The sequence below is a fragment of the Penicillium alfredii genome (assembly GCF_028826965.1).
Source record: "Penicillium alfredii strain IBT 34128 chromosome Unknown utg000004l_segment0_segment0, whole genome shotgun sequence".
Classification (NCBI taxonomy): domain Eukaryota; kingdom Fungi; phylum Ascomycota; class Eurotiomycetes; order Eurotiales; family Aspergillaceae; genus Penicillium; species Penicillium alfredii.
Genome location: NW_026622701.1, coordinates 1,926,149 through 1,950,505, shown reverse-complemented (window position 1 = coordinate 1,950,505; position 24,357 = coordinate 1,926,149). Strand labels below are relative to the sequence as shown.

The 24,357-nt window shown below is 51.3% G+C and overlaps 10 protein-coding genes across 10 annotated transcripts; 5 read left to right on the top strand and 5 right to left on the bottom strand.

Moving 5' to 3' along the window:
• Positions 1 to 228: 228 nt before the first annotated feature.
• NUU61_002395 (DEAD/DEAH box helicase) lies at positions 229 to 2,160 on the top strand (the record flags this gene model as incomplete). The annotated part of the gene is made up of 2 exons (XM_056652977.1): positions 229 to 435; positions 484 to 2,160. The coding sequence occupies 2 exons, from the start codon at positions 229 to 231 to the stop codon at positions 2,158 to 2,160; spliced, it is 1,884 nt and encodes a 627-aa protein (XP_056514044.1).
• A 226-nt stretch (positions 2,161 to 2,386) lies between these two features.
• On the bottom strand, positions 2,387 to 2,645 carry NUU61_002394 (uncharacterized protein; the record flags this gene model as incomplete). Its single annotated transcript, XM_056652976.1, has 2 exons — positions 2,387 to 2,426; positions 2,506 to 2,645. The coding sequence occupies 2 exons, from the start codon at positions 2,643 to 2,645 to the stop codon at positions 2,387 to 2,389; spliced, it is 180 nt and encodes a 59-aa protein (XP_056514043.1).
• Positions 2,646 to 2,654: 9 nt separating this feature from the next.
• Positions 2,655 to 3,857, bottom strand: NUU61_002393 (class I SAM-dependent methyltransferase; the record flags this gene model as incomplete). Its single annotated transcript, XM_056652975.1, has 6 exons — positions 2,655 to 2,967; positions 3,031 to 3,186; positions 3,246 to 3,424; positions 3,484 to 3,523; positions 3,715 to 3,779; positions 3,828 to 3,857. 6 exons carry the CDS (start codon positions 3,855 to 3,857, stop codon positions 2,655 to 2,657), a joined length of 783 nt encoding a protein of 260 aa, XP_056514042.1.
• A 1,931-nt stretch (positions 3,858 to 5,788) lies between these two features.
• NUU61_002392 (sugar transporter family protein) lies at positions 5,789 to 7,436 on the top strand (the record flags this gene model as incomplete). The annotated part of the gene is made up of 4 exons (XM_056652974.1): positions 5,789 to 5,971; positions 6,041 to 6,715; positions 6,781 to 7,149; positions 7,212 to 7,436. The coding sequence occupies 4 exons, from the start codon at positions 5,789 to 5,791 to the stop codon at positions 7,434 to 7,436; spliced, it is 1,452 nt and encodes a 483-aa protein (XP_056514041.1).
• Positions 7,437 to 8,085: 649 nt separating this feature from the next.
• Positions 8,086 to 8,621, bottom strand: NUU61_002391 (TPR domain protein; the record flags this gene model as incomplete). Its single annotated transcript, XM_056652973.1, is given in 2 exon segments — positions 8,086 to 8,513; positions 8,525 to 8,621. The coding sequence occupies 2 exon segments, from the start codon at positions 8,619 to 8,621 to the stop codon at positions 8,086 to 8,088; spliced, it is 525 nt and encodes a 174-aa protein (XP_056514040.1).
• Positions 8,622 to 9,354: 733 nt separating this feature from the next.
• On the bottom strand, positions 9,355 to 11,243 carry NUU61_002390 (fungal specific transcription factor domain-containing protein; the record flags this gene model as incomplete). Its single annotated transcript, XM_056652972.1, has 3 exons — positions 9,355 to 10,248; positions 10,576 to 11,116; positions 11,191 to 11,243. 3 exons carry the CDS (start codon positions 11,241 to 11,243, stop codon positions 9,355 to 9,357), a joined length of 1,488 nt encoding a protein of 495 aa, XP_056514039.1.
• A 753-nt stretch (positions 11,244 to 11,996) lies between these two features.
• Positions 11,997 to 13,727, top strand: NUU61_002389 (uncharacterized protein; the record flags this gene model as incomplete). Its single annotated transcript, XM_056652971.1, has 1 exon — positions 11,997 to 13,727. One exon carries the CDS (start codon positions 11,997 to 11,999, stop codon positions 13,725 to 13,727), a length of 1,731 nt encoding a protein of 576 aa, XP_056514038.1.
• Positions 13,728 to 14,910: 1,183 nt separating this feature from the next.
• On the bottom strand, positions 14,911 to 16,505 carry NUU61_002388 (MCT family MFS transporter; the record flags this gene model as incomplete). The annotated part of the gene is made up of 4 exons (XM_056652970.1): positions 14,911 to 15,343; positions 15,399 to 15,982; positions 16,044 to 16,150; positions 16,205 to 16,505. The coding sequence occupies 4 exons, from the start codon at positions 16,503 to 16,505 to the stop codon at positions 14,911 to 14,913; spliced, it is 1,425 nt and encodes a 474-aa protein (XP_056514037.1).
• Positions 16,506 to 17,807: 1,302 nt separating this feature from the next.
• NUU61_002387 (uncharacterized protein) lies at positions 17,808 to 19,466 on the top strand (the record flags this gene model as incomplete). The annotated part of the gene is made up of 5 exons (XM_056652969.1): positions 17,808 to 18,325; positions 18,395 to 18,650; positions 18,719 to 18,787; positions 18,838 to 19,170; positions 19,227 to 19,466. 5 exons carry the CDS (start codon positions 17,808 to 17,810, stop codon positions 19,464 to 19,466), a joined length of 1,416 nt encoding a protein of 471 aa, XP_056514036.1.
• Positions 19,467 to 20,097: 631 nt separating this feature from the next.
• On the top strand, positions 20,098 to 23,760 carry NUU61_002386 (GPI inositol-deacylase; the record flags this gene model as incomplete). Its single annotated transcript, XM_056652968.1, has 6 exons — positions 20,098 to 20,655; positions 20,724 to 21,573; positions 21,630 to 22,977; positions 23,031 to 23,196; positions 23,249 to 23,475; positions 23,529 to 23,760. 6 exons carry the CDS (start codon positions 20,098 to 20,100, stop codon positions 23,758 to 23,760), a joined length of 3,381 nt encoding a protein of 1,126 aa, XP_056514035.1.
• Between the last annotated feature and the right edge of the window lie 597 nt (positions 23,761 to 24,357).

Below are 24,357 nucleotides of genomic sequence, written 5' to 3'. Positions count from 1 at the left end.
GTGCAGGCTTGCAGACTTGCGGCATGCCCGACCGAAGCGACACATCACAGCTGCGATTGTAGGATTGGCATGGAAGAAAAGCAAAGAAGAAAAAGAAAGAAAAAAAAAAAAAGGTAGCTTTGAAGGACAAGCCTTATCGATAAACGTGTTTGCTCTGTTTGCTCTGTTTGGGGTGGTCTACGGCTTGGCTTCGGGCTTCTGGACCTCCTCAAGACACACCAGAGTTGCATGGAGTTCATTCGTCGACTGACACCAAGGCTCCCGAGGGCATCTTTGGGACTTTCTTCCCCACTGAATGTACGCTTCAATTCAGGGCTGCGTGCGGGCATCGTGCTCCGCGACTACCAAGAAGAATGCATCCAATCCGTACTGAAGTACCTCGGCGAGGGCCATCGGCGCCTCGGGATTTCGCTCGCGACAGGAGCAGGCAAGACAGTATGCGGAAATCTTTCGCGTTAAACAGAGCCTTCGCTAATTTTGCAGATCATCTTCACGCAGCTGATTAGCCGGATCCCTCCCCGCGACGCAACAGCCACCAAGACCATGATCATTGTCCATCGGCGCGAGCTGGTCGAGCAAGCTGCAAACCACTGTCGCCAGGCTTACCCGGATCAAATGGTGGAGATTGAAATGGGTGAGAATGTCGCCACAGGACAAGGAGATATTATAATTGCGTCGGTGCAAACACTTGCGCGGGGGCGCATCCAGAAATTCGATCCGCGTGAGTTCAAACTCGTCCTGGTCGACGAGGCACATCACATTGTTGCCCGGTCTTACCGCGACACCCTTGCTCATTTCGGGCTGAACGAGCCCTCTGCCACCGCACCGACGCTAGTTGGCGTCTCGGCCACGTTTGCGCGGTTCGACGGTCTCAAACTGGGTGCTGCTATTGATCATATCGTCTATCACAAGGACTATGTGGATATGATGGGGGAGGAGTGGCTGGCCAACGCGGTGTTTACGACGGTTAAGTCGGGAGCTAACCTGTCAAATGTTAAGAAAGACAAGTTTGGGGACTTTGCTCTCGGATCGCTTTCCCAGGCCGTCAACACCGCCGGCACCAACTATATCACTGTCCGTGCATGGCTGGCAAATGCGCAGGACCGCAAGTCCACCTTGACTTTCTGCGTGGACGTGGAGCATGCTCGGCAGTTGACGGGGACCTTTCGCGATCACGGCGTGGATGCTCGGTACATCACAGCCGCCACCCCAAAAAATACCCGTGCAGAGCAACTGCGGGCTTTTCAGAATGGTGAATTTCCAGTGCTACTCAACTGCGGTCTTTTCACCGAGGGCACAGACATCCCCAACATTGACTGCGTGCTCCTAGCGCGCCCGACGCGATCAAGAAACCTGTTGATCCAAATGATCGGTCGAGGGCTTCGGCTGTTCCCAGGTAAGAAAGACTGCCATATCATTGACATGGTCGCGTCCCTAGAAACCGGGGTCCTGTCGACCCCGACACTATTTGGGTTACACCCCGACGAAGTTCTGGAGCAGTATAGTGTGAAAGAAATCCGCGAGGGCCACGGCGGAATTAGCCCGGCCCAATTAAACATCGAATTACCCGATGACACCAACCTCAAATTCACCAAGTATGACAGCGTCTACGACCTTCTTGAGGACATGCAATCGGAAAGACACATCCGCTCGCTGAGCCCGCACTCCTGGGTCCAGATCCACGAGTACAAGTACATATTGTCCGAAGCGTCCGGGTGGATGGCAATAGAGAAAGGAGACGAGATGTGGGACGTGCACCACGTCATGAAATTCAAAAGCCCCGTCGACACCCTGCAGTTCAGCCGTCCGCGCCACGTCGCCTCGGGCCCGGACCTGGAAACAGCCGTGCGGGCCGCGGACACGTATGCCAGCAAAAAGTTCGAGGAGCGGTACATTTCGTCATGGAAGCCCTGGCGGCAGGCCCCGGCCACCCCGTCGCAAATTGCCATGCTGAACCAGGCGCGCATTAGGCAAGGCACGGTGCAGCCGGGTGATTTGACGCGCGGTCAGGCCGCGGATATAATTACCAAGTTGAAGTTCGGGGGCAAGAAGCGGTTCAAGCAGCTTGAGATGGAGCGACGCCAGAAGCAGCGTGCTTACGAGGCTTCGTCGGAGTTGCGGAGGAGAACCGATGTCAAGGTTGGACCAGTGGAAAGTTGATCTTTCCAGCTAAGAAGAATTGCATGCATTTTGTTTTTGAATTAAATATTTGGAGGTTGTTTGATTGTTTAGTAAACAATTCCGCCTTGAATTCACCCATGTCGCTGCCTGGGATTATTATAGCGCAAGTGAAAGACAAGACAAGAAACGAAACCAAAACGCCCACAAATCCACATGCATTTATATACAGAGCCCAATGCGAAATATGTTCCCAGAATGGCTTGGTCTATTTATGATGGAGGGGTTTCCGGCCATATACCACGACCCTGACACAGTTAGCACAGCAGATAGAAGTTAAAGAAAGAAATCCAAATAACGCCAGGAATGAAAAGAAAGAAAACTTACTCTTTAACATAAGCATGCGTATGCTTATCCCTCAAATTCCTCTTGACCAGCGCCATAAGAATCTGCGCCGGACCAACCTCCCACCCCAAGACCTGCGTGAACAACCGCAACCCATAAGCCTCGACCGCCTGCTGCACCATGACAGCCTGTTACCTGTCAATCTCCTTGTGGTAGAGGTCGCGCGGCCAGGGCGAGTAGGGCAGCGGGTACGTGAACTGGGAGAAGTCTTCGAAGCCGGCATCGACGAGCCAGTCGTGCAGCTTGTCGTAGATGTTGAGCTCGCGGCTGGACGCGCGCCCTACGGCATTGAGGGCCTGCACGTAATGCAGCATGGCTGAGTCGGCGGGTAGCGTGCCGTCGTCGCTCCAGACCCAGACGGCGCTTTCTTGGATCTCGAAGTAGCCGCCGGGTTTGAGGTGGGTGTAGATTTTTTGGATGAATTTGGGCCAGTCGGCGACGCATCTGGGATTTTTTTTATTAGTTATCTGATTTGAATGCAGTGGAAATAAAGGGTTTAAGACCAACCCTGCTAGTAGTCTTGCGTGGATGAAGTCAAAATTGTTCGGTGGGTACAGCCATTCATCTTCAAAATCTTCTACGATAAATTCGAGACTGGGCGCAACCCAGTTGGGTTGGTTGGATGGCGCTGATATCGTTGCCAATGACATGCGCTTCTGGGAACTGCCTATAGTTGGCGTCAGCATACCAACACTCCAATAATGGAAAGGGAAAGCCTGTACTGGGCAATATCAATGCCCCAGATGCCGGTGCCTGTACCGAGATCCAAGATTTTCTGGGGATGTGTGACCGGGGCCTCAAAGAGCTCGCATTTCATCAGCATCAGCCATCTGTTGGTTGGAGTTAGCAATGCAGGCGATGGGCTATACGGGAGTGAAGGTGATGCTGACATGTGGTGTGCCTACTGTTGGTTAGCGGAAGAGGCACACATATACATGCTCAAGAGGGAGGAGCGCATACCAAGTCCATGCGGTCTTGTTCTTCCTCGTCATTTGGCATCCTGTTGGTAGTCAGTCTACTTGATAGACCAACGGGGTTGGGGTAAGTAGTACATATAATTCCCCTAGTTATTGGTGAGTGGTAGAGCTGGAGAATAGACATAAAAAAAAGAAAAAGAAAAAGAAACAACAAAAAGCAAGTCAACATATGGCTCGGTTGATGTGATATCGCCGGCCATTTTCATATTCGTACTGGAGCGCACTCGACGACATGGAGGTCAGGTCAGACCCCTCGCTCTCAGATTCACTGGTTTCATCCTGTCCGCACGTCAACCAAGCCCAGTAATAACCAGATGTCCCACCTACACTAAAACCATCCGCCACAATTGGCGGCATAGGCAGAGGATTGGCGTAGTTTATTCGTGTTGAGTACACCTCTATGCGGTGACCTAGGATCCCACATGGGTTGGATATGGTGGCACAGCAAAAGCCTGGACTATCTCGGAGGTGTCGTCATGGAGGGAGGCTTCTTGATAGTTTTGTTTCATTATTTCGCGCAATGGATCATGATCCAATGGGTTGGACTAACCTATCAAAGGTCATAACCCTAAGGAAGTATACATTCTTTTGGTCAATGATCTTAAGCTTTAGTAAAACAGCGGAGGAATTTATAAAGCCCATCAAACTCATAGATCCCATAAAAAAATTTCAGAGTTCGTATTTGATTCAATCAATTTGATAACATGTTGCTACTGCTGGAATGATAGCATAATTTAGTGGGAATGCTTTTGATTTCCCAGTATTATAGTTCACTACATGAGGTGATCATTTCTGATCGAGATGCTAATCTCTCGTGGTATATCATCTAGACGTGTTTCGCGAAGTGCGAAAATCGGAGTCTTTGAACTCAATCCCAGAGGTGATCAGTAATAATAGCTCATAGACAACAATCGTCCATGATGGTGTTGCGCCACATTAATTGCCACAGTGTGTAACTGGGGATAGTGGAGCTATCAAAAGAAGTCAGCGCCAATAGCGAAATGTACGCTCTCTCCTCAAAAAACCCCGACGAAAATAAAAAGGAAATGAAGAGGAAATAAAAAGCAGCCTCGGCCCTCGTTGGGAGAAGCTTTCCTGCCAATCTCGTGGCAAACCGTGGCACTGCAGCCAAGACAAACTCAAGCCTCTTTTGATATGTCGGATCTTGTCGTAAGTTCGGCGAAAGAGAGGGGAATTTGCCAAGCCATAAGGCTCCCCCATGTTATTTGCTTGGTGGTTGACCATGCAGGGCTCCAGTTTTCTTACTTCGCGGGACTGGTCGGGATCTTTGTCCTGGGGAGAAAGGTGGCTTTCTTTGGCCCATGCCCCCTCTCATGCTCATAGATTGAAGCCCATTTGACCTCGTGGCTTCGGTGCTTCGGTCAAGATCCGGACGCCTCTCAGCTCCCGAAGCCAATCCGAAACTTTGCTGGAGAACCCGCGCTAAGCTTCGCCCCCGGAGCCACCGAGTCTCGGGAATAGCCTGAATAAGCGGTTAGCCCGAGACATGATCACGGCTTGTACGAGCTGTTGGACAGCCACCTGGGTATTTGTGGCAATCTGGTCAGAAAACAACCCCCCAACATGTCCCCAGGGCCATGGCCCGATGGCGGGATCTGATCCGTGCTTTGATTGCTTCGTAATGCGGACTGTGGTGGGTCTAGGAGAATTTTGGCCTCTCTCCACACCCCACACAGTCTGGGGGGAGCAGATCAACGGAGTCTGGGGAGACATCTTCATTTCCCTGACATCAGGAGTTGGAAATGGAGCGCAATGACACGCTAGACTCGCCGATGACAGACGAAAACAAGGTTCTTGGCTGTAACCGTGCCTGGAGGGCCGATATCCAAAGGATTGTAGAAGGCGATTTAAGCCAATGTGAAGGGGGGAAGATGATTTTGTGGAGAAGTGCCCTGTGCGAGCATCCCTACAAGCCCATGCCGTACCGTGGAATCGCGTCTTTCGAATGCCGACTTTTGCTCTGTGTCTCCCCCGGTCTGCGGGTCAGCGCCGCCATTTCGCCAGAAAAGATCGGCAGTTCCTTGGGTGCCATTCGGGCCTGTCCCCGGATCCCAGCAAGCTGACTGTCCCGTGGGAATCGGCGTTATCTCGAGGGGAGCGGGGTATGTGAGTAGTCCATGGCTGGATGGCTTTTTTTTTGACGTTCGGCGGTTGGCGTATTTAGAGTCGCGCAAGTCCCCCTTCCCCCTTGTGGTCCTTCATCCCAACCTCTCCTCACCGCACACTCTTCGACTTATCACTTTATTCTCGGAGTGGCACCACTAGTCATGGCTGACACTAATGAAAAGCCCCAGCATGCTGGGCCTTCGTCGCCAGATGTCGAAGAGGACATGAGTATTGGGCAGTACATCCTCACTCGCATCCCGTCTTTGGTGCCGCCGATGAACCCGGCGCCAAACCCCTTCAAAGCACTCACACTGCTCAACCGCCAGCAGTGGCTGTTTTTCTTGGTATGCGCTTTTCTTTCAAAACAATTAATTGATGAAATAATTTGCACGTTCAAACCCTGACGACTACAGGTCGCTTTCTTCGGTTGGTCATGGGACTCGTTTGATTTCTTCACCGTCTCCTTGACGGCCTCTGATCTGGCCGAAACATTCGACAAGTCCGTGACCGACATCACTTGGGGTATTACGCTGGTGCTGATGCTTCGCTCGGTGGGCTCAATCACATTTGGAATCGCGTCGGATCGCTGGGGCCGGAAATGGCCGTTTGTTGTCAACCAATTCCTGTTTATCGTGCTGGAGCTAGGCGCCGGATTTTGTCAGACCTACAAGCAGTTCCTCGCGTGTCGCGCGCTGTTTGGAATCGCCATGGGTGGTCTCTACGGGAATGCAGCAGCCACCGCACTCGAGGATTGCCCGCCTGAGGCGCGTGGTATTATTTCGGGGCTGCTTCAGCAGGGCTACGCCTTTGGGTACTTGCTCGCGACGGCCTTTGCGCGCGGCCTAGTCAACACCACCCCGCACGGCTGGCGGCCGCTGTACTGGTTCGCTGCTTGCCCACCGGTGCTGATCATCCTCTTTCGCCTGTGTTTGCCTGAGACCCAGACTTTCCAGCGGCGACAGGCCACACGCGAGGAGGTGCGCGGTGGCGTGGCTGCCTCGTTCTTCTCCGAGGGCAAGGTGGCACTCAAACGCCACTGGCTACTGTTGCTGTACCTGGTGTTGCTGATGGCCGGGTTCAACTTTATGGTATGTAGTGTGCTGTCCTAGTGTGCTTCCCCGACTTCTCCACAGCTGCTAACATGCGCATGTAGTCCCACGGCTCACAGGACCTATACCCGACGATGCTCGAAAACCAATTCATGTTCTCCGCCGACGCCGTGACAGTCACACAGGTAGTCGCCAACCTGGGCGCATTGACGGGTGGAACCCTGTGCGGGTGGGCAAGTCAAATCTTCGGCCGACGCTTCTCGATCATCGTAATCAGCATCGTGGGCGGCGCGCTGCTATACCCCTACACATTCGTAACCGACAAGTCCGTGATGGCGGCCGCATTCTTCGAGCAGTTCATGGTGCAGGGCGCTTGGGGTGTGATTCCGATCCATCTGATGGAGCTGTCACCAGGCGCCATCCGTACCTTCGCTGTCGGCACGGCCTACCAGCTCGGAAACCTGGTCTCGTCGGCGAGCTCGACGATCGAGTCTACAATTGGCGAGCGCTTCCCACTCCCGCCTACTAAAAAAAGGCCCACCGCTACGAATACGGCAAGGTTATTTGTATCTTCATGGGCTGTGTGTTTGCTTACACTATCCTGGTGACCCTGGCTGGACCCGAGCGTCTCGGTCGCAACTTTGACGCCGAGCACGATGCGGATCTGGCAGTCGTCGCGGCCCATCGCGGTATGGAGCGACCGGATGACTACGAGAGTGACCCGGAGAAGGCGACAGCGTCGCGACAGGAGCGTGTTTGATGAAGGGGGCGGTGGCTATTTATGAAAGGATCTAGATACCCGACTGACGAATGTTATGGGCGATGTATGCGATAGCTTGGAAACACAAGTAGCTTTGAATGCTCTTCTGTTTTCTGTTTTCTCATAGCTTTAACTGGCGTATGCTTTCTCTTAATGTCGACTGGACAATCCTGAAGTATTTTTATTTCCCGTTAGCATCGCTCCACGTCAAGAATCCATCATCACTCCCGAATCAACGGCAACACTCCGAATCTGCTTAATTATGACATGGCTCATCCCAGCTGGTCCCAGCTGGTCCAAGGGTTGAAGGATATCTTCATGGGTTGTTATTGAACAGTAAGGAAAGAGGTACGCACCTGAGATGATAAGATGTGAAGGAGATAGATGAAAAGACGAAAACAAGAAAACAAGGAAATGACCAGCTTTTATAGGAGACCCCGCACCCCAAGTCGATGACATGCCAAGGTGACCGGGGTGGAAAGACAGTAACATATAAAATGTATTTGGAATAATCAAGTTCGTCTACAGTCGCCTATTCAAGTTCTATTTTCTTATCTCCAGAGTAGCCTCATAGATTGTCAATACTCCAGTATATACCCCATATCTAGAAATTCCCATCTGCGAACAACATCCTTGCCCCTCGCCCTCTTTAATACTCAGCCCCCCAACCGACACAAAAAAAACAAGACGACCGAATCTCCACATCAGCAACACTCGACGCAAAGTCCAACCGCGGTTTAATAATCCGCGCCTCAGCAAGCCGTCCCAAGCGCACCAAACACTCATGAAACCCATGCAACGCCCAAACCGAATCAGGATGCTGATGAGCCCGCGTCAGAGTCGGATCCAAGCCCAGATCCTCCGCATACGCATGGCGCGTCGGCAGCATCCAGCCCCGAGGCTCGGTATACAAGAGGGCATCGTCGTGGCGGATTGCCTCGCATAGGTGCTCGAATGCAGACGCATAGTTTGCGCGCCGGTACTCGATCTCGCCGTCTAGCATCGCAGTCGCCACTTTGAGGATATCCACTAGGCGGTTCGGATGGTCTCTTCGGGATACGGGGACGCGCGCTGCGGCTGCGAGGTACTTTTGCCGCTGGGTATTTGCTTCATCGAGGTCTCCTGCGGCTGCGAAGGCGAGTCATGGGCGATGGGCTTGCTCGAAGCATCGATAGGCTTCGTCATGGTTGAATGAATAACATCATATCAGGCCGTGGTCAAATCAGATTTGTGCTGCATCATTCGTGGTGCTGATGTTGCGACTGAATGTGCCCAGATTGTAATAGTCCTCTGTTTGGGAAAGTGGGATCACGGTGGGACGAGCATGTTGGGCTGAGCGTCCAGTGTGGAGGTCGGACGAATAAATGCAGAATTTTTCGTCTGATGAGGGCAAGACATAAATATATTCTTGGGGGCTTGTCTAGAAGACACTTGCTGACGAATGAATATCAACAATTCTTGTAATTATTTCAATCACCGACTTTCAGAAACCGGTAGGCTGCTGAGACTGCTTGATCGAAAGTTGTATATCCCGAGTATTTTGAGAGCCCTGGAATGCCCCAATTTTCTTCAGAGCATCAAAATACAGAACTATAACGATGATGATTGTACATCTTCAGGTATTCAAAAGGTGGCGTGAGGATAGCCAGCTCCATGTCATACTCCCGAGCTAGGGTTATTCAAACCCCGAGTCGCCGAAACCCCGCAAAAATCGTCGCATCAAGCTATGGATACTCGGCCTACTCGAGTTACTTCATATCTCCAATTTCTATGTTCTTTTCTCATAAGGATTGAAGGGAACCTCACAGTAGTCTCTCCGATACTCTTTGGCGTGAGTACAGTTGGCAGAGGGTCTTCGAAACAACGCCGAAAGACAACACCTATATTCAATGACGAACACAAAGTCTGATTTGCACCGTTACGTAGAACCGCTATCAATAAAACGATAATACAATTCAACCCATCGCAGTACTTTCATAGACCCTCTGTACCTCCTTGGCCATCGGTGCCACCCCCCGAAGACCACATCCGCCTGAATCGATTTCCCCAACGCCTCCATTCCCGATTGCAATTCATCGATCAGCCGTTCCGCATCTTGCACCTGAGTCGTTCCACTCGGTCGATCAAGCAGGTATGAGTAGCTGGCCAAGTTTCCAGAGCACATCGCCGTATGCACCCGCCACAGCACCGCCGCTAGGACCCAGAAGCTCTGCAGCTGACACGAAGCCATATAGGGCATGGAGCGGGGAGAGGCTAACGGTTGCCTAGATGCCCAAGGCACGGCGATTTCCAGGTCAGTGGCGTCGGAGTACATTGGATTCGGGGATGGAAGCCGGCGAAAGACCCGGGACACGACAAGGGAGGAGTGGAAGCAGATTGTGACGGATTGCTGTTTGGTGAATGGGAAGACGGTGTCAATTTCGGTCTTTCGGTCCGTAGAGAGATAAAGGTGGCGTGTCTGTTGTGGTTCCTGGACGGTATCTATCGCAAGATAGTCGTAGTACTCGGCAAGGAAGAGAGGGCGATCGAGAAAGGCGCGCACTCGATGAAGGGTGAGCCTGGCAGTGTGGATGAGGGCATTTGATATGGCCCATAAATTGCGAGAGGCGTCTGCTTCGGCTCCCTGATAGTTCGTTACGCAGCGGAATCGGTCTGCTTCGGCGGCGAGATGGAAGATAAACGAGTCTAGAGTTAGGATATCTTCCCTGAGAGAGCGGGGCAGCATGTTACTGCCGTTCTCTCGGATGAGTTGGCGCCCAATCCCGCAGCTGCGGCGAAGGGCTTCTTGTGCATTTACTAGAAGTGGCCACGGCTAGAGCACGGATGAATGGGTCAGATTATACAAGTCCTGGCTGATTGTAGGCAAGGACAGATCTTGCGCACCTCACGACAGCCACGAAACTCGGGAAATGGGGTTGTGATTCGAGCATCACCTATGGTGATGATTGGGGGCTAATCGTGGTTAGCTACTCGATCGATATTGCACTTGATCACAACTCACCAAGGCATTCATGATGGATGACTGGTAGGCAAGGAACATCTGTTTGTGTTGGCAGGATTCGTAGGAAAATAGGAATATAGAAATGAAAGTAGTAGAAGAAGAAAACAGAGAGAGAGAAAAAGATAGAGAGTTACTCACCGTTGCCCACCAGCACCGCCTTTGGGCATCCAAATATCCAGTCTGGGAACTTACCTCATGCAACGATAGGTCCATGGCCATGGTTAGGGCCAAGTTTGCCCGAATGCGCATTTTCGGGATGTTCCCATGCTGGCAGTACTCAAACAAGCTCAGAAGTCCCAATGTCAGGACGGGCTCTATCTCTCGAGGGACCGCGGGGTGTAAAGTGCTTTGCGGTCCCTTGGCGGGCTCGACATGAGAGGATAGGTTGATTGAATCTTCCACAGACTCCAACGCAGAACGTGCATATAGATCAGCATAAGAGCGTCGCAGGAGGTCTGCCTCAGTATCTGTTGTGTGCGAGTCATCGGGGACGGGCAGTAGAGCCATTATCGCCATCAGGGCGAGGCCAAGTGGGGAGACAGGCCAATAAGGCATCGTGGAAGCATTCAAATAAGAAGAATAGGTCTTGACAGCCACGCATTGGTCCTCATATTGAGCTGCGGCCGGGGGAGGCAGTAAGGGAAAGTATGGGTGAATGAAGATGTAGTACGCGTTGATACTAGGTTTTAAAAAGACCGGAGTAAAAAAGATTAGCCTTTCAATCCCATAGACTCCCTCATAGACAGGTCATACAGATCTTGATCACAGCGATAAGCTCGTATGCTCCATTTAGGAGGCTCCACCATCCTGGGAATATCTTGCAGATCTGTAGTTTCGCCGAGTGGAGACGGAAAGTTTATGCTGCAATTATCCAGGGCGTTCCTGGATGGCTGCAGATCTGGTTCAGTTGAGGATAGCAACGACGGCAAGAGAGCAGCATCACTGGTATGATGATCATTTGGGCGATGCACATTGCGGTCTTTATCTGTCAGCTGGCGAGCTCTTTTCTTAGCCAGCTCATCGGCAGCCGCAGTGCCTCGTCGGGCGCCACCTCGTCGACTCGGTTGGTATCGGCATTCTTCATGGTGGATAGAGCACTTCATATGGTTACTATACTTCTCATCGACCTTTTATTCAAGGAAATGCTCACAGTGGCACATGGCATTTGGCCATTACAGCGAATCTTCGAGGCCCGACTGCCGTTGACTAATGTCAGTGCTTGGCTCCGTGGATCAATTGCCTGAGGTATATGGGACACCGACCAAGCCAGACATGCCACCTTCACAGGCCTAGAAGCAGTTGGCATTATTTTGCTTCTATCTTTCCACCCATTCTCACTTCATTGGTTTCGTTGATTGTGATTCTGATTCTGCTCTGGGATAAGGTGATGGCAAGTGGAAGAAGAAGAGATGGTTCGGCGTCTTCGGTGTTTGAAGTCCCACTTTTGTGGTTCCACTTCATCACCACTTTCGCCCTGTTGCGATCAGGCTTGAGCTATATAAACCCGAGGTCTATGCTCGGATTTCGTCTATTTTGGTTTCTCAACCTTCTGTCAAACCATGGCCGAAAATATTCCCTCCCCCGTCCCCGCCAGCGACGAGTACTACAACTTGGGCTCGTTCGGCTATACCATCACCACCAGCAGCGCCGACACCCAAACTTGGTTTAATCGGGGCCTGACCTGGGTACATTCGTTTAATCATATCGAGGGTGCCTACTGCTTTGAGCAGGCCATCGCCCATGATCCTACATGCGCCATGGCATATTGGGGGCTCGCTTATGCGATCGGCCCAAACTATAACAAGCCCTGGGAGAAGTTCGATCTGGGAGACCTTTATACCTCGGTGCAGCGGGGCCACGATGCATCTCGAAAGGCAAAGGGATATGCAGAAAATGCAACTCCCACTGAAAAGGCTCTGATTGATGCGATTCAATTCCGTTTCCCAACCGACCAGCCTGCGAAGGACTGCCCGGCCCTTAACAAGAGCTATGCCGATGCCATGAAGCTGGTTTATGACGCTTTCAAAAATGACCTGAATATCGCCACACTATACGCCGATGCCTTGATGAACATGGCTCCCTGGGCCCTGTGGGATCTTTTTACTAGTAAACCGAACCCCAAAGCGCCCACGATAGAGGTGAAAGCTGTGCTAGAAGAGGCGCTGGCGCGGGAGCATGCCACTCTCAACCCCGGACTGCTTCACCTGTACATTCATTTCATCGAAATGTCGCCCACTCCTGAGCTCGGCATTGATGTTGCCGATCATCTGCGTGATCTGGTCCCTGACGCTGGCCATATCCATCATATGCCGACACACTTGGATATCCTGATTGGCGATTGGCGACGCTCTATTCATTCAAACTACAAATCGACTCTCGCAGACGACAAATATTTCCGGAAGTCAGGCGCTAAAAACTTCTATACTTTCTACCGCCTACACGACTACCACTCCTTGGTCTATGCTGCCATGTTTGCCGGCAAAAAGAAGACTGCCCTCGACGCGGTCACTCGCATGGAAGCAACAGTCCCCGAGGAAGTTCTTCGAATCCAGTCCCCACCCATGGCCGACTGGCTTGAACAATTCATGGCTATTCGGCTACATGTAATGGTGCGCTTTGGCATGTGGGAGGACCTCAAACGCAAAGAACTACCACACGACCGCACACTATTTGCAAGCACTACTGCCGCCACTCACTATGCCAGGGGCCTGGCATTTGCCGCTACCGGAGATGTAGCCACAGCCCGGGAGGAACAGGGACTTTTCAACCAAGCGTGGGCTCGAGTCCCCGAGACCCGCCGCGCCTACAATGGCAAAATGATCGACGTGCTCAAGGTCGCCGCCGCCATGCTCGAAGGGGAAATTGAATACCGCTGCGCCAACTACGAGAAAGCCTTTGCGTCTCTGCGCCAGGCAATCGACCTCGAAGACAAGTTGCCATATAGCGAGCCTTGGTCATGGATGCAGCCTGTGCGCCACGCATACGCTGCCCTGCTCATGGAACAGGGTCATTTGGATGAAGCAGCGCAGACATACCGCGCAGATCTAGGTTTGGACCACTCTGTCATTCGGCCGCGCCGGCACCCGAACAATGTCTGGTCGCTGCAGGGATACCATGAGTGTCTGGTCCGACTGGGGAGGGCGGACGAAGCAGCTATGATTGAACAGCCGCTTGAGCTGGCCCTTGCGGTGGCGGATGTTCCGGTGCATTCGTCGTGCTTCTGTCGTTTGGATACTTCGCAGAGGCCGCAGGTTTTGAATGAGAGCTCCTCTGATGGGAAGTGTTGCTAAAACGTTGGGGAAATTTGCGTAATGATTTCAGTGATTGAGGGTGAAAATTGATCATCTTGATGTCTCATGTCAAATAGCCATATAGTTTGCAATATTGAGAATAATCGCAACTATCGACGCTTGCCACGTTATGCAATAGGACTACCAAACAAGAAGATAGTGCATCGAGTATTTCTAGGAAGGATAGCACAGGATCTTGAAATATCCAGTATCCCATTGAATGAACTATTCCCTTAATCTGCTCGTCTATCTAAACACTCATTGGTCTTATAAACGCATACTCAATCCTCTTAAGGGAAAGATACTCGTACATCCCTCCTCCAACCAAGTCACCTTGGAGCATCAATTCACCCAATACTAGAAAATCAAGCTATTGATCTCGTTGAAGGCCCATTTCCTTCAAAAGATACCGTAATGCGGGCCTTTGTATCTTGTAATCCACCTCGGCGAGCAAGTCTTCGTGTCGAGCGGTGGGATCGGTCGTGAATCGCTCATATATTCGATCGCGATCATCCTCGGTAAGCTTGCGCGGCTGGCCAGAGCGCCGTTGCGACTGGTTGTTGACCCTCTCACGCTCCTTTTTGATGGTATATGCAATTGTTGATTTAGGGATTTGAGGGTAGGCGTTGTGGATGCGCTTGTAGCCCCATTTTGCGGTGTTGTAGAGCTCGCAAATCCGAGTGCGGATAAACGGGTCGAGTTCTTTGCCGCGAGGCATGATGGCAGTAATATTAGTAGAGAGGCATCACGCCAGGACAGATGATGAGTATTTAGGGGGGAAAGTAGAGGGGATCAATCGCGGTGATCTTCGGTGGGTCTCAACTTGGTTCTGCTTTACCGCCTGCCTAGAGTGGATTGTCCTATTTATATGCTGGGAATGATTTCATCTTTCTTTCTACTTATTCTTCTGATGTTTTTGGAATACTGATATGTGAATAAAGATTGGCTTAGGCCACAGAATGTTTTATAATAAAGCAAATAATAGAGGGGCGAGCCAGATAGTCTTGTCAGCTATATAGTCTCAGCACCAGCACGTCGACGCGTCGATATGGCGTGTAGATCGATATTAGGCGAGAGGGAGAGAGAGCCAGCCTGTGCGTCTAATGGACTAATTTTTTTTTTAATTAATATACAGCTTCACGCGGCGGTATTTTGAGCTATATCTCATGTTTCACCTCATATATTATACTTTGGTAGCCAGCTTACCGCCGCCAACAACCACTCTCGCCAAAACAAATAGCGAGGCGCCAGCCACCATGACCACACCGCAAAAGACTTGCAACTTAGTATAAGACCCGTGCATCACGTCCGACACCAACGCGCCTCCAATTGGGGTCCCGGTCAGAGCAGCAAGTGACATGATCGAGAAACAAGTACCGTTACGAGCACCAACCTCGCGCAGGTCGGAGATCTGGGCAATCAGAGCCGGGGAGAGCGAGACGAAGGCGCCCGAGCCGAAGCCGTACAGGGCACTGAAGACAATTGCAGGGGCATTGCTGCGCGATGGAAGCCAGAGTGCTAGTACGAGAATGCTAGCAAAATACCCAAAGATGACCATCACGTTGTAGCGGCCGATGCGGTCTGCTAATACTCCCGGAAGAGTGCGGCCGAAGATACTACGGCATAGTTAGAAACTTGCTTTGGAAATAAGGAAATAAAAATGTGACTCACCTTGCAGCATTCATAATGGGGATGAGATACTGCGATATCTGCGACGACATCCCATACCGCTCTGCCTGCGTGATGATGAATGTATAGGGCAGGAACATCCCCCAGCAGAAGCAGAAGCATGCGGCGACGGTAATCACAAACTTGATCTCTTTGAGCGGCTCCAAGAAGCTCATTATACTCACCGACTTCTTTCGGTGGCTGAGTCTGGATCTCAAAGTCAGGTTGGCGATGCACAACAGAAACAGGATCAAAAACGCGCAGATCCTCATTGCCCATGAAAAGCCAACTAGAGGAATCAGATGCGATACCATGATAGGGAATATCACACCACCCAAGCTGGATCCGGAGACTGTGACGCCAAGCGCCATTGCTCGGCGCTTTGCGAACCAGGTGCTGACCGAGTTGATGCTAGCGTTGAAGACGGCACTGGCGCCAATCGGGCTGCAGATCCCCTGTGAAAGGATAAACTGGTAGTACTCTGTTGACAGAGATGCCATCATAAGACCAAAGACATGCATCAATGTCCCGCCTAGTAGGATCCATCGTGGGCCGAAGCTGTCGAAGAGAACACCGAAGACTGGGCCCTGAAGGAATGTCAGAGTTCAATTCATTGTATTAGTATATGAGGTCTAGTGATGAACGCACTGCAAAAAACATCACAAAGGTTTCGAGCGACGTGATCCAGGCCACCTTGCTAGTAGACAAATCACGTAACTGGTGACTTTCATAGTATGCTTGGAAGACCCCGATACCTGTACGGGTATTAGCAGAAATCCTCAAATTGTAGGCATGAGCTTTGCCCCTACAATTGATCCATCCAAAACTGACAAAGAGACAACAGAACCCCCCGAGAACAGTCAACCAGGCTTGCAACCCCCCGTCGGGCGGCGGGCCGAGTGCGGCAGTGAGGGGAGGGCTCAGTGGAGGAATGTGAGGGCTCTCTGGTGTTTTTGCCTTGGTCCCTGTCTCAGAATTTGAAAGGCGAAGCTCCTTTTCTAGATCATCGTTGTTATAATAACTTGTGGTTGGGGTGGAGTGGTTGGACGACGGCGTGTTAATCGTGGTACTGTTGAGGGAAGAAACACGGGCCTCATCGCGAGTGGTCATTATAGGAGACTGGCGCGTGCGTGGTCAATAATGACCCAGTCTCGATCTCTTGTCAACAAGAGACTTGGCTGCGCAAGGATAAGAAGTTTGTCCAGGAGTTTTTTTTTTGGCAAGATTCCCAGCTGAGGATTTCCAAACCCAATAGGCGGGCATCACATAGGAGTAAGAGTATCTGGGTTTGGTCAAATGGCGGATCTGTTTTGGCAGCTCAATTTCAAGTCTTCTGCCTCGGCTAATTGATGTTATATTGGATATTACGCGTCTCCCATGGTTCGCACGGAGTATCCATGGATAGTGAGGAGATGCAAGTAATGGATTACAAGGCTGCACGGGCCGAATGATCCCACATTATCGGTCAATGCCAGAATATGAATGGTGGACCCCCTAATGGCTGACAGAATCACAAGCGCAGTATATGGACAAGGCCATGGCACTATTGAACCCAGACTGATCGACGTACACCGATCGACAAGGGGGCCATAACTAAATTTTTGGAATTGTGCATTGACACGATTCATGGATAGATCTAACTGGCGATTCATTCAGATTCGACGCATAATCGTAAAGAAAAGGCCCCTGTTCTACCAACAAGTGGGTCAGTTCATCAACCTTAAAAACAAGCCCCTGGCCCATCATCTATTGGATTTTCCTATCTGATCGGGGGCCAAAAGCAACCCACGGACTGACTAAATTCCTGGTTGCATTTCGATCTGCACACCATTTGAGATTTATAGTCAAGGAAGCATTTTGGTTAGCTTCATCACATCATATCGAGTTGCAGTCGTGGATAGGGGGGTTTACTTCTTAGTTACAATCGACACATTTCTGTGCCTATTAGGCATCAGATATTCTTCCAGACACGAAAATCTACCGTGACCCCTGTTGAAATCCGAAGAGCTTCGCTGCGATAAATTTTTGGGCTTGGGCTCAGGATCTCAAGGTGGTCTTTTTTTTCAACCCGATGGCCCAAGATTGGACCTACGAGGCTTGCCAGATGGAATTTACTTGGTTAACACCGAGCCGCCATTTCATCCTTCGAGTCCACATGTGGAGAATCAGCGAACCTCTGAGCTCAGTACAAACCCACTCAATGTTGTAGAATCTAAGACTAAATACCTCTATCTAGAATTTATTACTCTCTAAGCGTTCTGGGGAACAAAGTTCTACTTTCTTCTTATTTCTGTATTTTCATCAATCTAGATTTCTATATTCTTCAGACCTTACGATGTCGAAGTGACCCTAGACTCTCTCTTGGTCGACGGATATTGCACCCAGAGAGCCACAGTCAAACCAGTATACATCATGTTTGCGATATACATACTCGCCATTCTAGCAGCTGTGTATGCCATCTTGACGAGGTTGCCAGCAATTCGGAAAAAGCTTCAACAGATCCAACTCGTTCCTGAACAACAGCACGTCCCTATCACCAGCGAAGACGCCTACATTCTCCGAGCCAAAACCCTCAAAAGCGACCATGCCACCGTAATAAGTTTCCAGACCTTGATCGAAACCGATGGTGCAGGAAGCTGGCCACCGCGTGCAGAACATGGTCCTCAATGGCCGAGCCCGCTACGTCCGTACCACGAAATCTACCGCACTCTATGCTCGAGTCTGCCCTGCACTGCGAATCTGGATGACGATGAAGCCAACGTCTGTCGATGCACAGAGTTTCGCAGCCGCATGGCGAAACTCCTTCGATCTCACATTGACCTCACTGCGGTAGACAGCGTTCTTAGAGGGTCGACTCAGGAAACCGAGATGTCTCCTGCAGCCTGGAATGGGTTCTTATCCTGCATTGCTTACTCTCGCCATGCCTTTCGGTAATAACTAGCCTCCCATCCTTGCTTGTGATCTTGTCCCAACGTCTCACCTGACAAGCTTCGAAACAGGTGGGCCACAATTCCAATTGTCAAGGTCACGCAAGCGACTAAATTCATTGAGCTCCCGCCAGAGCTAGAAGTGGCGTGGGGATTTCTCTGTGATCGATACCAGATTCACTCTCCGGGAGGGTGCATCATGTCCAATCACTTTGGTAATTTTACCGACACGGGAGAACTGGTCTATAAAATAAACGAAGGCATGCCGGACATTGTGCAACGCACCGAGTATAATTTTATGTATTCCTTTGTGATGATGGAAAAGCTGGTGAGTATAGAGTCTTTCGGCAGATCAGCAGTATACGGGAGGGCTAAGACATAAACCATAACTTATAGTCTTTCCCCATATACCTCCACATCGTGGAATCCATCACGCTTTTCGACAAAGGCGAGAAAGCACAATGCGTTCGAAAGCTGGAGCTCATCCAACAGATGCTCCAGGACGCCTTCAAAAGTTCTACCAGACCTTCATCACGGCCAAAGTCAGCGAAAGGGTCTGGTTGAATCATGTTCAAGGGTTTCAGGGATGGGCAGCAGGGAGAATCGAACACGGAGAATATGTCCAATATGACGGCGTGCAGGGTGGCCAAACCCTGATGATGCAGGTCGTCGATGCTTTCCTTGGGATGGACGCCTTTCTTACGAAAGAGGCTTCGCACCGGAATGTCCCATACTACCAGCGGGAATTCGTGGAAACCATCCGACGCTATGCCTTCCGCCACCGAGCTCTCAAGGCAGGAGACCAGGATATTGAACAGAATATGGAAAGCATTTCTCGGATAGTGCAGGTTGGTTCATTTCCATTCCTTTATACCCTCTCGACAACAGCTTATATGGTCAATAGATATTCAGGATCTCGCATCGCAGGACGGCTCGCAAGTACTTAGGAGCTGATGCCCCCGAACGAAAGTTTATGACATCTGGGGAATCCGTCTTCCAGGATTTCAAGGGTGAAGCGGCCAGGAAAGATCCACTAGATCATGTTGATTCTCTCCTAACGAAGCGGTTAAACGAGACGAAGCGGTCATCACGGTTATGTGCTGAGAGGAAAGAACCAATTGGGCCAAGAGACGACGGTGGATGAGATAGGAAGAAGACAGGAGAGCCATCTCCATGGTGGGGCGAGCCAGGACCCTAAGGCATTCACATCTGGTCACGTGCCCTTTCTCTAAGTATTTGCAAATTGTCTCTGTCCACATCCTCGGTTTACCTGGATATGTCTATAAATGTATTCTTATTGAATAGCCTGGGCATTTCGATATATGTCGTGTCTCCTGCGTATGTACAGAGTTTCACGGGAAGGGATCGATCTCCAGATGATCGACATGCTTGTTTCTCATCTATATAGCCTTTGGCCTCCTTTCATGCGATAGCCAGTCGCCAATTCCACCTGAAAATCCAGGGGAAAAAAGTTCCCAAATGATTCTAAATGATTTCCCTTGTTTTCTCATTTCCATCACAGCCGATCTTCATGGTTCCTGTTCCAAACGCCGGTCGTGTTCGGGTGTCTCCACTACGAAAAATCAGGGACCGGTCGCTGCCAAGTCCGGCAACCAACCACTTTGACACCCTTCCCTCCTGTCTTCCTTTGCATTCCAACCCTCCCCGGGCCCTTTCCCCTTTTCCCTTACTCTATTTAGCCCCAGGCCAGATCGACTCCCTGTGCCAAGATCCGATCGTGTCTGTGTGCTGGATGAGTCCCGGCTCCGCCTCCAATGCACAGACGCTCGTCTGGCTCCCCTGTCGAGGACGACGCTGAAGATTCCTTGGCTCGAACCCCAGACGATCATGGATCTCATGCCATCGAGACCCCCAACGACAATTCGCGATCGCAGATAGCCCAGCGCGGCACCAGTTTCGATCTCCGCCGCGACTCCTCGACGCCGCGCTCGCGGAATTCCAGCCTCTGGCGCACCCCATCCTTCCAACCATCCAACGATACCAAAACCATGCCATTGGGCTCGCCACGGCTTCCGATGGAGGCTCCCTCCCCGGACGGCCGTCGCTCGCGACAATCCCGTCTGCGCAGCCCCTGGTCATGTTCCATCCTAACCGCTTTCACCACCTGCGTCGCTGTCGTCTTTTTGATCTCCATCCTGCGCTCCTTTACCGGCCGGCAAGTCGGTAGCAATGGATGTGGCGTTCCCATGATGAGCCCGACATTTATTCGAATGTTGGAGTTTGATACGGAACACACGCGCTTTGCGAGCAAATATAACCTCTACCTATACCGGGAGGAGGGCGTGGATCCCTATACCCAGGATAACGTTGGGGTATGATCGCTTCTTCCTCTGCGTGTGGGGAAACTCGGATGCTGACCTTTTTTTTTTGTTTTCCCCAGTTGAATGGCGTCCCAGTTCTGTTTCTTCCCGGCAACGCGGGCAGCTACCGACAGGTTCGGTCCCTGGCTGCGGAGGCCTCTCGGCATTACTACGATGTGGTTCGACACGACGAGGACCGACATGCGGCTGGTACACGCAGTTTGGACTTCTTCATGGTTGATTTTAATGAAGACATGGCGGCATTTCACGGACAGACCTTGTTGGACCAGGCGGAATACGTGAACGAGGCTATCTCGTACATCCTGTCGCTTTATCACGACCCACGGCGAACCCGACGAGATCCAGGGCTGCCAGACCCTAATGCGGTTGTTCTCATTGGCCATTCCATGGGCGGAATTGTTGCGCGCACGGTTTTGACTATGGCCAACTACCAGGCGAACTCGGTCAATACCATCATCACCATGTCTGCTCCCCATGCGAAACCACCTGTCTCATTTGACTCGGACATTGTCCATACCTACAAACAAATCAACGACTACTGGCGCGAGGCCTACTCACAGACATGGGCCAACAACAACCCGCTGTGGCATGTCACCCTCATCTCCATCGCGGGGGGTGCTCGTGACACCGTGGTGCCATCTGATTACGCGAGTATCTCCTCGCTGGTTCCCGAAACACACGGATTTACCGTGTTTACCTCGACCATTCCGGACGTGTGGATTGGCATGGACCATCTGTCGATCACCTGGTGCGACCAGTTCCGCAAAGCCATCATTAAGTCGCTGTTCGAGATTGTTGACGCTCGTCGCCCAACCCAGACGAAGCCGAGAGCAGAGCGAATGCGAGTGCTCAAGCGGTGGTACTTGACTGGACTTGAGTCGGTGGCCGAGCGGTCACTGTCACAAAAAGGTATGCTGCATTTTTTCCCCCTAATGGTTAATGATCTATGCTGATTCTTTGAGCAGAACCGAATACCCTCCTAACGCTGGAGGACAACGCAAACACCATCCTTGCCCAGGGCCAGCGGTTGATCCTCCGTGAACTAGGTCTCCAGAACGGCCCTGATGTTCGCGTTCTGCCGATCCCTCCCCAGGGTGTTCCCGGTAAAAAGTTCACACTTCTTACAGACCAAAGTCTGGATAAAGATGGAAACATCGAAGTATTTTTCTGCAGCGTCTTCCCGCTCAGCGGCAGCCGGTCGAATGTCTTCGCGATGAACCTGGATTTTTCAGGAGGTACCGTGGGCTCGACCCGTCTAGCTTGCAAGACTGCGGTCGAGGATAGGATTCACTTGCCGGCTTCAACTCACTTGTCACGTCACGCATACGATCGGGTCCCACCGTTTTCCTATCTCCAGTATGACTTGGAGGGCCTCGCAGAGCATCAATTTGTGGCCATCGTGGACAAGGCTAGTGCCCCTACGCAAGGCTTTTTGGTTGCCGAGTTTTCCGATAGTTCGGACGCAATGATCCGCACCAAGGTAGGCCTTGGTGGTTTGCTCAGTGCTGGCCTGAAGGTGCGGCTTCCCGCCAATCGGCCCATGCTCACCGAAGTGCAAATCCCGGCCCTGCATTCTAGCCTGCTGGACTATCGGCTCAAGATCACTCGGCAATCTCAGAAGGAGGAACTCTTCGCCCCGCTCTTGCGACAGTCCGTTTCTGACCCGCATGAATCCAAGTTCTTTGTGAATGTCGACGAGGTCAACGTCAACTTGCACGGCATGGCACCGTTTATGCCGCCTGCGCTTCGTGACCAGGCTGCTCTGGGTGGGGTATCCTTCCAGCTCTGGACGGACCCTAGCTCCGACTCGACAGTCGATATCTCGCTGCAGGTTGACATCTCTAGTAGTCTCGGTGAGCTTGTCATGCGTTATCGCACTATCTTTGCGGCGTTCCCGTTGCTGGTGGTGGCACTGGTCTTGCGCAAGCAGTTCCAGGTGTATGACGAGACTGGGTATTTCATTCCATTCGGCGATGGCCTCGACCGTGCCCTGCGATCTTCCCTTCCTCTTTTATTGGTAGCGATGTCGTTGCTGGCCTCCTCCCTGGCCACCTCGACGACATTGCCCCAGTCCGAGGACCCATTCCACTGGCGAACAAACTCCACCGAGACTCCTATCGACTTCACAAAGAACGATCTGTTGCTGGGCTCCCAGGACGCCTTTTTCTGGTTCTTGGTTCCGTTCTTTGGCCTTATCAGTGTCGGTGCCTGCGTCATCGTCAACTATCTAGCCATCATTATCGTCAATATCTTTTCTTTGATTTACGGAGCCTTGAACAGCAAGTCGGGTTATATCAGACGTGAAGACCGAGGGTAAGTTTACCGAGATCTTACTTGATCGAATGCTTCAAGGCTAATTGATCTAGAAACATGCCCATCTTCAACACTCCCACTCCCCGACGACGGGTGATCCATACCGCCATCCTCTTGATACTCGTGTCGACCGTGATTCCGTATCAGTTTGCGTACATGGTTGCCTGTATTGTGCAGTTGGCCACATGTGTGCGGGCACAGTGGCATTCCAAAGAAATCGTATGTTCTATTTCATCGTCGTGATCTCAACTTTATCTAATGCCCGTGATAGAAATCCATGTCCCACGTGAGCTTCGGCCACTACGCACACTCGATTTTGATCCTGATGCTGTGGATCCTGCCCATCAATGTTCTTGTGCTTCTGGTCTGGGCCCACAACCTCGTGGTGCACTGGTTCATGCCGTTCTCGTCCCACCATAACGTGCTGTCGATCATGCCGTTCCTCGTTCTAGTCGAGACCATGACCAGCGGAGCTATGATTCCACGCCTCACGAATCGGTATGTTTCGCTGCTAATTTGCTGTATGGCCCAAGGCTAACAAGAAGGCATAGGCTGAGGTACGTCACGTCGATGATCTTTTTCATCATCGCCATGTATTCGGCGGTATATGGAGTCTCGTACGCGTACCTCCTCCACCACCTCGCCAACCTCCTCGCTGCCTGGTTTATCGGGATTTATCTATTCGGCAATAACTTCTCCCCGCGCCGACTGTGGCGCATGATTGATGGCGACGAACTACCCCCATCCGAACCGGGGAGCAGTCACATTAAGAAAAAGCCCTGAACCCAATTCTTAATCTTGTGTTTTTTTCACGTTTGTTTTTATTTTGCCAAGGAGTTGTGCATTTGGGTCTGGAGTTTGAGCGGTTATCTCTTTTTGTACAGACATTGACCTTATCGTTTTTGTCCGCGTTTTGCCTGGATGCAGAGAGGTCTGGGGCTGTGAAGCATTTGCAAGCACTATTTTTGGTTCCCGAGCCTTTCCCTGTTTCTTTTTATACCGTCGCCCCATGTCTACTCCCCTTGACAGGACAGCCTTTGCACGAGATCCAGCTTGTTTGTCCACGGTACTTCTGGGACTCGACACTTGCTATCATCCAGACCTCGACCTGGGTGCTCTCCGGGGCTTGTGTATATACCCCGAGTGGTTTGTTTTTCTGCTTGATTTGTTCTGGACATAGACTTTGGGGAAGCGAAGATGCGCAAGTGGGCGTGAGTGAGTGAGTGAGTGTGTTTTTTATAGAGCTGTTCGCCCCACCTGCTAATATTTTACCAATTCTACCACGTTTGATAAAGTGTTGCTCGTAGCCACCCATATCCTAAGACATATCCTCAGACTCTCGATGAGTCTCAAGTAGATTTCGATTCAAACGCAGCCCTT